Source organism: Centruroides vittatus, unplaced genomic scaffold (assembly GCF_030686945.1).
Source record: "Centruroides vittatus isolate TY-2023 unplaced genomic scaffold, ASM3068694v2 contig_1033, whole genome shotgun sequence".
NCBI classification, from domain to species: domain Eukaryota; kingdom Metazoa; phylum Arthropoda; class Arachnida; order Scorpiones; family Buthidae; genus Centruroides; species Centruroides vittatus.
Genome location: NW_027120671.1, coordinates 967,256 through 980,003, shown reverse-complemented (window position 1 = coordinate 980,003; position 12,748 = coordinate 967,256). Strand labels below are relative to the sequence as shown.

General features: G+C 32.0%; 1 protein-coding gene and 1 pseudogene across 3 annotated transcripts in view; one reads left to right on the top strand and one right to left on the bottom strand.

The window, feature by feature from the left end:
- Window positions 1-12,748, bottom strand: part of LOC136968498 (WD repeat-containing protein 44) — a 94,809-nt gene that overhangs the window by 57,253 nt on the left and 24,808 nt on the right. For all 3 annotated transcript variants that reach the window (XM_067262487.1, XM_067262491.1, XM_067262480.1), the window contains exon 3: window positions 2,273-2,359. In XM_067262487.1, coding sequence (XP_067118588.1) covers window positions 2,273-2,359 — 87 coding nt within the window. The remainder of the gene's footprint in view (window positions 1-2,272; window positions 2,360-12,748) is intronic.
- Window positions 143-1,197, top strand: LOC136968625 (histone-lysine N-methyltransferase SETMAR-like; annotated as a pseudogene).

Sequence of the window (12,748 nt, the reverse complement as noted above, 5' to 3'; positions counted from 1 at the left end):
TGGCAACATGTTGACAGACCCATATGATTTCTGGATAGTACCAACCTTCAAACGATATGTGTCAAAATTTCGTGATATTCTGACAATTATTTTTCAAGTTACATTGGTTTTAGTGACCCCAGTTTTTTTAATTTTCAAAACAATGGATAAAAGAGAATTTCGTGTGCTGATTAAACATTGTTTTTTAATGGGGAAAAATACTGTTGAAGCCAAACAGTGGCTTGATAAGCACTATGGAGACTCTGCACCAGGAAAATCAACTGTTATTGACTGGTATGCTGAATTTAAGCGTGGTCGGACAAACACCGATGATGCTGAACGCTCTGGTTGCCCAAAATCGGCAGTTGTTCCAGAAAATATAAAAAAAGTCCACAAAATAGTTTTGAAAGGCCATAAAGTAAAATTGCATGAGATAGCTGACACCTTAAAGATATCAGAAGGTAGTGTTTTTATTGATACAATTTTACACAACAATTTGAGCATGCGTAAGTTGCTTTCGAAGTGGGTGCCGCGTTTTCTCACATCGGACCAAAAACAACAACGTGTCGACGATTCAGAGCGCTGTTTGGAGCTGTTTAAGTGAGATAAAAAGGATTTCTTGCGTCGGTATGTGACAATGGATGAAACATGGATCCATTATTACACACCTGAATCAAAAAGATCGTCAGATGAGTGGACAGCAGCTGGTGAAAGTCGTCCAAAGCGACCAAAAACGCAAAAGTCAGCGGGCAAGGTTATGGCATCCGTATTTTGGGATGAGCATGGTATTTTATTCATCGACTATCTTGAGAAAGGTAAAACTATCAATAGCGAATATTACATGGCACTATTGGATCGATTGAGTGTAGAAATAAAAAAAAACGTCCTCACATGCAAAAGAAAAAAGTGCTGTTCCACCAAGACAATGCCCCATGTCACAAGTCGATGAAAACGATGGTTAAATTGAATGAATTACACTTCAAATTGCTTCCTCACCCACCGTACTGTCTAGATCTGGCCCCCAGTGACTACTGGCTTTTTGCAGACATTAAAAAGATGCTCCAGGGAAAGAAATTTGGCTCAAATGAAGAAGTGATTGCCGAAACTGAGGCCTAGTTTCAGAGCAAAGACAAATCGTTCTACAAAAAAGGCATAGAAAAGTTAAAGGAGCTTTGGACTGAATGTATCACTCGTGAAGGAGAGTATGTTGAAGAATAAAGTTGAATTTCTAAAAAAAAAAATTGTTTTTCTTAGTTAGACCGGAGCCTTATTGAGTGATGTGTTAGATTGTTGTAACCTTAAAAAAAATAAAAATTTTTTTTATGCAACTATTAGATTTAAGCTGTGATTGCAACTATAGTTATAAGAAATTAATATAATATTAGAAAAAATTTATGCATACTTAAATGAAGTCATGAAATATTAAAGTAGGCTACTACGTGAATTTGACATATGACAGAGGAGGATTGATTTGATCATATCATGATTGAGACAGAGTATTGAATTTTTGGAATTAAAAATTTTTAAATTAGTATTAGTATATGTGTATAGATGTGTATATGAGAATGAGAGGGAAAGTATGTGTGTGATCATAAGAAAACAGTTACTAGTCACATGAAAAAACAATTCTTACACTTGTTGGTCATGGAGAAATGATCCTTACACCTGCTGGACACAGAAGAGGCAATCTTGAAGCCATGTACACATGTATCAGTATACCTGCCAGATATACCAGTATGTATGTACTCAGCTTTATACTTGCTAGGCATGAACAGATGATCCTTATATTCACTTGGAATTGATTGCTTTGTTCTTATGTTTTGTTCATTTTATTTATTTTTGGCACCCATTTTCCATTACGTGCACAAAATACTTTATTTTTACCCCCTAAATTCTGTTAGACATACTCAATTGCATCAGGGAGCATGGACAGTGCCACTTTGACCAGCATTGTATGTTGAAAATGAAGTCATGGACTCCCATTTTTATATTACATTTTTAGATTCTTCATTGCAACTAATGGAAAATGGCAAAGTTTAATCAAAATTGGTCCATTAAATTTTGAGAACAAACTCAATTTGTAAGCCACAAAGAAGAGGCTTTGCTAATCCTCCACCTCAACAAATTTTAATTTTTTATTTAAAAAAAATTATTTTCATTTATTTCAGAGATTCAAAATCATAAAACAAATTTCAACATACTTTAATTTTAAAACAGAAATTCCTTACACTACAGATGTAGCAAAATACATTAAATGTTACTTTACTATCTTTAATTTTAACATTAATGTTACCTTTATTTCTTCTTCCATCTTGTAAACCAATGATAAATCATCAGTCTTAGTAGTAGTTTCTTCTTTACTGCTTTGTACATTTTCATCCTAAATATAAAAATAAATTAACTTTTTGAAAGGAGAATTTCATCATAGAACTTAATTGTTATAATATTGTAGTTTTTATATTTATTTTCCAACCAATATAAGGTTTTAAGATTTGCAGTAACTTTCAATTTCATATAAATATATATTCTGTTTAAATACAGAAGTTTATTTTAATTTTTTAACTTTGATTTTCTTAGAAACATTTGAGAAGTTGTGCTTTGTCCTTTGCTCAATAAAACTTCATACCAAAGCTTATCCATATAAATAATATTACTGAAATCTGTGATGACCATACCATGACCGCCTTTTGTTATTCATGTATTTTTGATATATAGAAAAACCTGTGTAAACTGGAATCACATGGTACAAATATTTGTCCTGATTTGGCAGGTTTCTGTTTTGAGTAGGTTTTAGTATTTTTTTTCTTTTCTTTTTATCTATAAATTACACCAGACAAATGTTACAGTTATATTCCTTTTTTTTCTTATAATAAAATCACTATTAGCTTACATATATAAAAATTTTTATACTAGGCTTAATCCAAATTAATCCAAAGTGATTCTAACTAAAGATAAGAGTACAGTGGAACCTCGCTTAACAAGCATAATTCGTTCTAGAATCTTATTCGTAATGTGAAACACTCGTTAAGCGAAACAATTTTTCCCATAGAAATTAATGTAAAATACGATAATGCATTCCACACCGAAAAAATGCTCAAATGTTTTATGTATAACGTTTATTCAAAAAATATTGTACAATATACACTGTTAAGGAGCACGAATCATCATCATCTTTTCTTCTAGCGCAGAATGAACCATCCTGGAATGAGAATTTGATTTGCAGAAACAAAAAAAAAAAAAAAAAAATCACAGCTAATATGTTTGATAAACACTCCAAACAATATGCCAAATTCTTGGGTTATGTAAAGGCTATAATTAAATATTAGACATTAATTAATTTGACTGGAGGTAAACAGTTATGTTTCCATCTCGTATTAAATTTAATAATTATAAATAATTAATTTTTAATTCAGACATTTCTAAAATTTAATTTGGAATCGGTCATTAAATTTAATGACCCAAGAATTTGGCATATTGTTTGGCGTGTTTATTATATAACGGGCTATGGTTGTTGATGTTTATAAGTAATATGTGTGAACACAAGTTTGGAAAAATATGTGATCAGTGACACTAAGATGCTAGCTGAATGAGTGCTAAACACAGACTGATGGAGCATGCCACATGCGCACAATTTGGGACTTCCCCTCTCCTCATCACTCGTTATGTGAAACATTGCTCGTTAAGCAAGGCAAATTTTTACAATTTGTTTTGCTCATTATGTGAAATACTTGTTGTGCGAGGTGCTCGTTAAGCAAGGTTCCACTGTATTTGAATGCAAGAATTTAGAACTATTTAATTGCAAAAATTGGCAGCACTGTGTTACCTTATTCTCATAGTTTACATGAATTACATTTGTTGTTTGTTCTCATGAACTCAATTCTCAGAAACTTGTTCAATTCTTGAAATTTGCTGAAAGTTCTCAATTCTGCTCTTGATTAATTCCAACAAAAACTAATATTAACAAAGACTATGTCCATATGTTCTCATCATGTGACCTGTGTTTCTTTGACAAAGCTCAAAATCCTTCTCAGAATACAGCTGTCAAGCTCTGTGATGACAATTATACCCAGAGACAATTTTAATTACTTGTCTACATGTGGAATTTTAATTTTCCTACTTAATCTGGATTAAGTTATATTCTTTGTACCCAAAACCTATCCCATTTCTGCACTGGACAAGTTTCCTACTTATAGTAAAATCACTCCATTCCAAATAAATTTTTCCATTTAGGCAGATTTACATTTTATTCATGTTCTGTTTTGGACAAGTTTTACTATATATAAATTTTTAAAGTGCAGAGTTAAATATCTATCTATCTATCTATCTATATATATATATATATATAAACATCCCAAAGCTTGATGTATTAACACTAAACCAAATGGTCACCATAATTAAATCATGCTATTTTTTGCTACTATTAATAATTAAAAATTAAGTAACTTGGTATGAGGTAGACATTAGGCACCATCTCTTATTAAAATTAATAATTATTAAATAATTTAGAACAATCTACAAAAAAAAATAAAATACATAGGCTGTGGATGTAGGAGTTGTTCCATATGTTCCATCAAGATTTATATATGTCTGGAAGTAAGGAATTGCTCAGAGATCCAGGTGACATAGAATGGAGTGCACTGCAAAATAAGCAGAGGTTGTGGGTTTGAATCCCCTTGAACACTGATTATTTGCTTTCAGACTGTTCTAAGTTATTTAATAAATATTAAATTATAATTATTAATTTCAATAAGAGATGGTGCCTAACATCTACCTCTAATACAAAATTACTTAATTTCTAATTATTAACATTAGCAAAAAATAGCCCAGTTAATTACGTAATTGTTTAGTTTAATCCAAACTTAAGCATTTGAGTCCAATAAAAAATGCATTTTGCAGATTTAATTGAAGAACTTATTTCCAAAGTGACATATCTCCAGGAAATACAAATTTCCCAAAACTGCAAATTCTAAATAATTGTTTTAAATGTTAAGGTAAAAACTTAATTATTGGTATAGAACTTTATTTTTACATTCTGAATACAGATTTAACAGTGAGAAAAATCCTGAAGCAAAAAAGGAAATGGTAGTTTTGATACTTCAAATCATGGACTTATACCACTTTGGAACAAAATTGCAGCATTTAAATAGATAATGTAATAAAAACAACAAATACATGGTCAAAAACTTTTAATATATAAAAACAAGAGAGGATATATAAGATAAGATACAAAACAAAAATGAAAATCATACAAACCTTGTTCATATGACTGAAGATAATAAAAAACAGTATTTAAAAAACAATCCTAATACCAAAAGAAAGAAAAAAAGACTTAATGATTACGTAAAATTAATAAAAATCATATTGTAATTGTTCTGTCACAGTACCTGTTTAGAATCAATCACTTTCTAAACAAGAAAACACTTTTTGTAAAATGTCATTGCAGTATGCCCTTCACTTATTCCCAGTTTATTTAAAAGTTTTTTCACATTATCTATCTTTTCCAGCTTAAGTTTATTCTCCAATGGTAACAAATCAACTAATAGATATGACCATATTTACCTTTTTTTAACATTGTATGTTTGCACATCCCTAATCTATCAGAATAGTGCTGTTTTCAACAAACATATTTAGAGTTTATTCTGATTACTTTCATTTCAGACACTTTAAAATCCATTTTTGCCTTAATGTGTGAATGAACTGCAAGTTTCCAATTACCAAATTGCAAGTCTTTACTAAGAACATGTATTTGTCCCAAAAACTCAAAAATTTTATTGTAGTCTTCTGGTAAAAGAAGCAGTTCAGTTTTTATTAACATTTTTTCCACCCTTCCAAAGACCCTATCTATGGGTAAATAGCTGTGACCCCGCACCGGATATGTAATCTCAAAAATTACACTATACATATCTGAAAGTTTACATAGCATTATTAATAATGTGTAATTTTTGCTTTCTGCACTGCATCCATCACAAAACAGATTAATTTTCTTAATTTTTAGATTTTCCTTATGAAAATTTCTACAAAATAAGGATGTGACCTTTTTCTAGCATATCGACTAAATACTTTTTTAACTTCTTCAGAAAATGTAGCCATTATTAAAGAAAAATTAAGAAAACAATCAAACACAATAGCACTTGCACTTCAAAAAGCAGTCATTACTGTGAAATAGTCAAGTGACCAATACACACTTTGTAATTGGCTGTGTGACAGTTTGGAAATAAATATATAACAAAAAACGTCACATTTGAAAAGAAAACCAATTTTTTGATATATTTTTCAACAGAAGAAACATCCGTTTTGGAAAAAAAATATTGTAGCACTAGAGAGAAGCATATTATCAACGTGCTGATGCCAAAAACTAAAAAAAAAAAAGTGGCAATACGTCACTTTGGAAATAAGCTCTTCAATTAATTACAAGTATTACAATATTATAATTAGGAAATAAAAACATAAAAAAGTCTAGCAATGAGAGTTGCGTAACTTTCCCGGCTGTTATGAGTTTTCATTTTTAAAAATGTTTACATTATTAAGCAAAAAATAACATTGTGTGTGGTGCCATCTGTTATCAGATTTTCTTATAAAAATTTTTTATATTTTTAATTACTATAAACTGGCAAAAAGCTTAATTTCGAGAGGAGGGATAAGTTTTTAAAAAAAAGTGTAAATGTTAATAAACGAATAAAATCTTCATTAAGTCCTACCTCTCTCAAGATACATGACCCCATCTATCTCCCACCCTCTTGACCTTTCACTAACAAAATTTAATAGCATCAATGTCCCTCATATATACATACATACAAGAAAGACATCAGCCATACACAATGTTTAGCTGGCAGAAAAGAGGATAAGGGAAGGGGGAGGAAGAATAAGGGAGAGGAAATGAAGAGATAGACAGTAGAGAAAGGTAGGATCCCTGTGAACAGTGTACTGTACATAAGGCTACAGTATCCTCTATGTTTGATGTTGGCATGCAGCCTAAAAACTGCACACCAACATCAAACTGTAGTCCCCCAAAGGGTCTAAATGAAAACCTGAGTGTAGAGAACACTGATAATCGAGTGCTGCCACGAATAACTTACAAGTTAATGCCAAGTGGCTATTAGTAGGAAAACTTATATCTACTTAATACTAATAAAACTGAACATGATCACAAATCTTAATACTACTTAACAGCTAGACACACAGCATGAAAAGCAAACAAACACACAATGACAAACTAGACAAGACTAATGGACTGACAAAGACAAACGAGCAAGACCCCCTTTTTTTAATGTATTTGTTTATTGACAAGACTATGTCTCGTCTATAAAATCGTACTGTTGTTTATGTCACCAGTTTAGAAGTATGAAGGAGTACATGTCAAGAGTTGATATTTGGCACAGAGTATTAGGTGCCCAAATCATTTGCACATAAAAAATCAATAGTCGAAATAAAATACAAAATGGCAACCCTCTTCTACAAACAGACAAAACAGGCACCTCACCCCACCAAAGCCAGGTGGGGAGAGTACCACCCACAGTCATTCTAAGAAGTGAACTCTGATCTGGTGGTAAGAAGTAGACAGAACAGGTAGTATCTTCTATGTTAAATAAAATTTGTAATCTAATTTTGTAAATTTGGGAGTGCTTCAAATATGACGTTAAAACAGGGTTATATGTCGTTACAAGTGGGTTTTTTTAACATTATCTAGTATAGTAAAATCGTGGAACCGATAAAAATTTGATGTGTAGAACAGAGGGCGCCACCGCGTGACCTTTGCCCTTTGACCTCACTTTGCTCCTAAACTTTGATGAGGAGAGACATCTTTTTACTTCATTTAGTTAACCTTTCAATTCGACAGCTGTGCTGATCTTGCATTTTTATTATATCTCAACACTATTGTAAATATCACATAGCCGATACAAATTAAGTAAATTATCAGTTTCTCAGTTAATTTTTATCGACAGAACAAAAGACGCAGAACATGTGGTCGAGGTCAACAGACAAGGTAGGACGCAACCCAGTATTGTTTGTGCAAAATAAAAAAATAATTTCAGACAATACAATAGCCACAATCATTTTTTTCCAAAAAAGGGAAATTTTTGTTAGGCATCAACAAAAATTCAACCTGGGCCGACACACAATGGAAAGAAATTTCTACATTGGATAGGTTAATTTCACCGAAAATGCATCATGGACGACCTCGTGGTCATGGCCAGCGAAGTTTGAACGATCGCACTCAAAACCAGCAATATCAAAGAAGATTGGAGAATGAAAACAAGATCCGTCCTGAGCGTCAAAGTGATCCCGCTTAGTAGTGAGTCTCCGAGACATAGTCTTGTCCCAAATATGATTTTGCTGTTTTGTTCTTTTTTTTAAATGTTAACTTACTAACTAAACTAACCTACCATAACCTAGGACAGGGATGGCAAACCTTTTTGAGTCTGCATGCCACATAGTAAGCATATTAAGCATACTTATATTTAAAAATGTTTGTGTGTGCAGAAGTTTCAGACTTGGAGTAACTATATTTAAATTTGGCCGAATGGCCGAGCGGTCAAAGTGGTATCTTATTGCTCTTGTGGACCCGAGACCAAATCCGGACGGATCGAAAAAGCCCCAAAAAATTTTCAAGTGGTGATCCGTTCCTCACTACTGGCTGTCCCATTGTGGGCTTGCTAGATAAAAAAGCCCTCTTAGTGCCCACAGGGCAAAAAGAGTTTTAAAAAACTATATTTAAATAAATAAAATAATATGTTGTAATTAGAGTAAATGTAAAGAAGGTGACTGAAAAAGATGATAAACTGAAATGGCAAAATATGTTATGTGCCGGATGATTTCTCAGACGTGCCACTTTGGGCACGTGTGCCATAGGTTCGCCACCTCTGACCTAGGACAAACCTAACCAAATGACTAAAGCTAACAAACTCTAATCTAATTTAACCTAACCTATCATAACCTAACCGGAAACCAAGCTAAGAATCCCTAATTTAACTTACAACTAGGACTAACTGAATTTAGACTGACCCCTCATATATAAACCACAATGCCAAATTTTGTTTCTTAATTTTTACCCCATCCTGAGATATTAAGCGAAATGGACACCAACACACACGCACATCCACAAAATTTTTTTGACATTTTTTTCACTTTTCTTGGATTCAGATGGTCTCAAAACATGGAGATTTGCAAAAAACTCTGAGGGTTAAAATTGAAAGTATTGGAATTGTGTCAATACTTTCCCTTGTTATGTATACATAACAGCTGGGAAAGTAAATCATAGCAGCTTTGACAAGGAAATACAAGATTTGGATCAAAAGATAAATCATAATGTTTAGGTGAAAAAATACCATGTATTGAAAAAATTTAAATGTCCAAAGCATTCTTATTAATTAATTTTTTTTGAATTTACATGTAAACAGATACTACTACAATAGTTTTATATGAACTATAATAATTAAAAATATTTCTGGATTGTCTAAGAAACAGATATTAAATTTTTTATCATCACAAAAACTTGAAGTAAAAACAAATACTTTAAAATATATTTTTTTACAATTAAACATAACTATCAAAAAGCTTTGTTTCATCATTCTAACTGAATTTCATATATTCTTTCAGCTTGTCATAAAACATCAGAGCTTTTCTCAGATGCAACTTTTCTGGACTTCTAAAGCCTTGCATACATTCTCATCATTTTCTGGTTTGATTTTCACGTGCAATTCACCACAAAAACATGTTTCATTTTTTGGTTTGGAAAGACCAATGTAGTTAGTCTAAAAATGTTTCTTTGTAAAAATCATTTCTTATGTCCTTTGTTGTTACCCTATCACAAGTAATTAGCAATGCTTCCTTCCTCATTATTAAAGCAAGCTCTTGGTGCCTCTGCAGAAACAGTCTGATGGAGGTAAAAGTACCTCTGCAGAAACAAAGAGAGGCAAGAGATTTCACTTCATAAGTTAAGTAATGTCATGTTTTCTCCTTTTGTGTGGAGTAATGGGAAATCCTTGTAAGAATACTGCTAAAGAAGATATCTCTATAACATAATCAGGTTTAGACAATAATGATGTTTGGATGGTGCTGCTCAAAGATTATGATGTTTGCCATACTGGTCTTATAGAGTAATGATTGATTCTACCAAAGTAGTAATCTGTAGCAGTCCATTAATTATGCAATGCATAGACAAAAATATCATCTGGCAAACATCAATTTCCTGTCCATTTGCTCAAACTTAAAATAATGAAAACAGACAAAAAAAATGTAAGCTTTATGCTACACAATAAAAACTATTTGAAGTTACAACATAAAAGACTACTCTACAAGCTCAGTAAGTGGAAAGCAGTCTCATTTTGTAACCAAAAGATGCCTTTCTGCAGAAATGTGAGCTATCAATGTTGTTGGATAATTTTCACAATGATTAATCCTGCCAGATATCTATCTTGAAGATCTTTTGTCCCAAATTTGTAGAATGCATTGAATATCACGTGGAGATTACACTCTGGCACACACAGCATTTTCTGCAACATTTACACATCTCTCCAACGCTCTTGCTAGTAACAGCCTTTCTACTCCAACCTTGTTCATTTATGGTTTATTTGCAACATGGCATCCCTTGATCATACTCTTTTGCCATGATTTTGTTTTCACAGTTATCTTCTGCTCAATTTTTTATTGGGATTATTCTCAGACTTTCTCTCCTCTTCAGTTTATTCTCAAAGTTACTAGAACTTGGCTCAAAATCTGAATCAGATAAACTATAATCCTCATCATGCAATTCCATCTTGTTTTCTGCACCACCATACACAGTCATATAATGATGATTCAAAAATACCAGTCAATTCCACAGGGTTAACTGATATCTACATCATAAGATTTTTCTCCAGTCCACTTTAAATCATGAAATTGCTTAGAGAAGTGAGTTAACGCCAGTGAATGCAGCTATCTTAATACGGTCACTTGATATAAAAAACTGAAAATTGATAATTCTGGAGTTGATTGGTTTTTGCACTGGGCCCTTCAACTTTGAAGTAATCTGGTGGCTTTATCTGACATGCAATCAAGCCACAACTGTAATCATTTACATTCTTGTTTGAGTGTAACTTATTTGTCAATGAATTAATATACAAATTAAAAGGCTTGACTATAATCATATATTGTAAACTGATTTTGACTTCAATAAAGTGATTATATGATCTGATATATATATATCAAATGGTTTGCATGGAAAGGATTTTCTTACTGGCAAAAATGATTTGAATTCAGATAGAATCTTTAGGATTTTTCATGACTATTAAAAAAACAGTTAGTCCCATCCATTAATCATACAGACTTGAACATATCAGATCTGGACATAATGAGTAATACTGAGATCAATGGTACAATTCATAGTAAGATAATACTTTGATAACAAATCCAAATTCAAATATCACTCATAATTAGAGCCGAAAAATTTCGCTTTTGGCAAATTTCTCAGCTATATTCACCTGGAATGAGCATCTTTCAATTAGTACTAATTTAAAAATCCAGTCTCAATATGACTAAGTTTTTTTGGCAAAAATTGGCGATTTTCACCTTAACTGGCGAATTTGGCAATAGCTGGTGAAATCGTCAGTTTCCCATGTGCTTCGTGCAAAAATGTCTAGAAAACAGACAATTGAGTTTAAAATTGATTCTGTGATTAAGGAATTAGGTGGTAATATATTTTGCCGTACCAAAAAAGCAATTCTTTGTGTAAAGTGCCCTACACACGTCAACTATGAACATGATACAATTAAAAAACGACTTTTGGAACATCTCAACAATGCAAAACACAAGGAACATAACATGCTACAGTCACAAACACTGTTGTTTGAAAATGGAAGCAATTTTGATAACGAAATGGTTGAAGCATTCACCAGTGCAGATATTCCACTTGAAAAATTGAATAACGAAAAACTGAGATTGTTTCTCAAGAAATATATGAAGAAGCCGATCAAAAGTGTTCCAGGTATTTTTTTATTGAATTAGTTTTTTTTAATGAAATGTTTATTTTATTGAAATTGACGCTGCTGTTTGTGATTGTGCTCATAATTTAGCTGAAATATGATTTTATTTGAAGTCTCATTGCATTATTTATTTTTTTTAGCACTGCGGGCACATCAAAAAACTATCTTCAACTCAGTAACAGAAAAAATTAAGGACAAAATTAATGGACATGATGTCTATTTCATTGTTGCGAAACTAGTGACAAAGTGCAACATAAAGTGGTCAACATGCTTGTAGGAAAATTGAATGGTGAGAAAGCAAAATCAATGCTAATTGATGTGACATTTCACTCAACAGTTGACAACATTATAATACAAGAATGTATACTCAACGTGTCTAGAAAATTGTGGCCAAATGATTTAAAATATTCAAAACTGAAGTTAATAGTGATAGATCGAGCAAAATACATGATGAAGGCAGTAAGTGAGATTAAGAAAAATTCATTGATTTTTCCAAATGTACATCACGTCACGTGTCTCGCTCACGTCTTTTATAACGTTGCATTTAGAATTCAGAATGAGTACAAATTAACAAATTTGCTTATATCAGAAATGAAGAATCTTGTGAAGTCAAGAGAAAGACAAAATGATTTTAAGAATGCAACTGGAGTTAGTAATCTTCCTCCAGAACCAATTGTCACTCACTGGGGGTCTTGGTTAAATGCTGCAAAGTACTATGTCAATAATTTTGATACTGTTGAGTGCTTCATTTTGAACTATAAACAAAAATCTCATTCGAATGCTAGAAATGTTTTGGTGAAACTATTGCA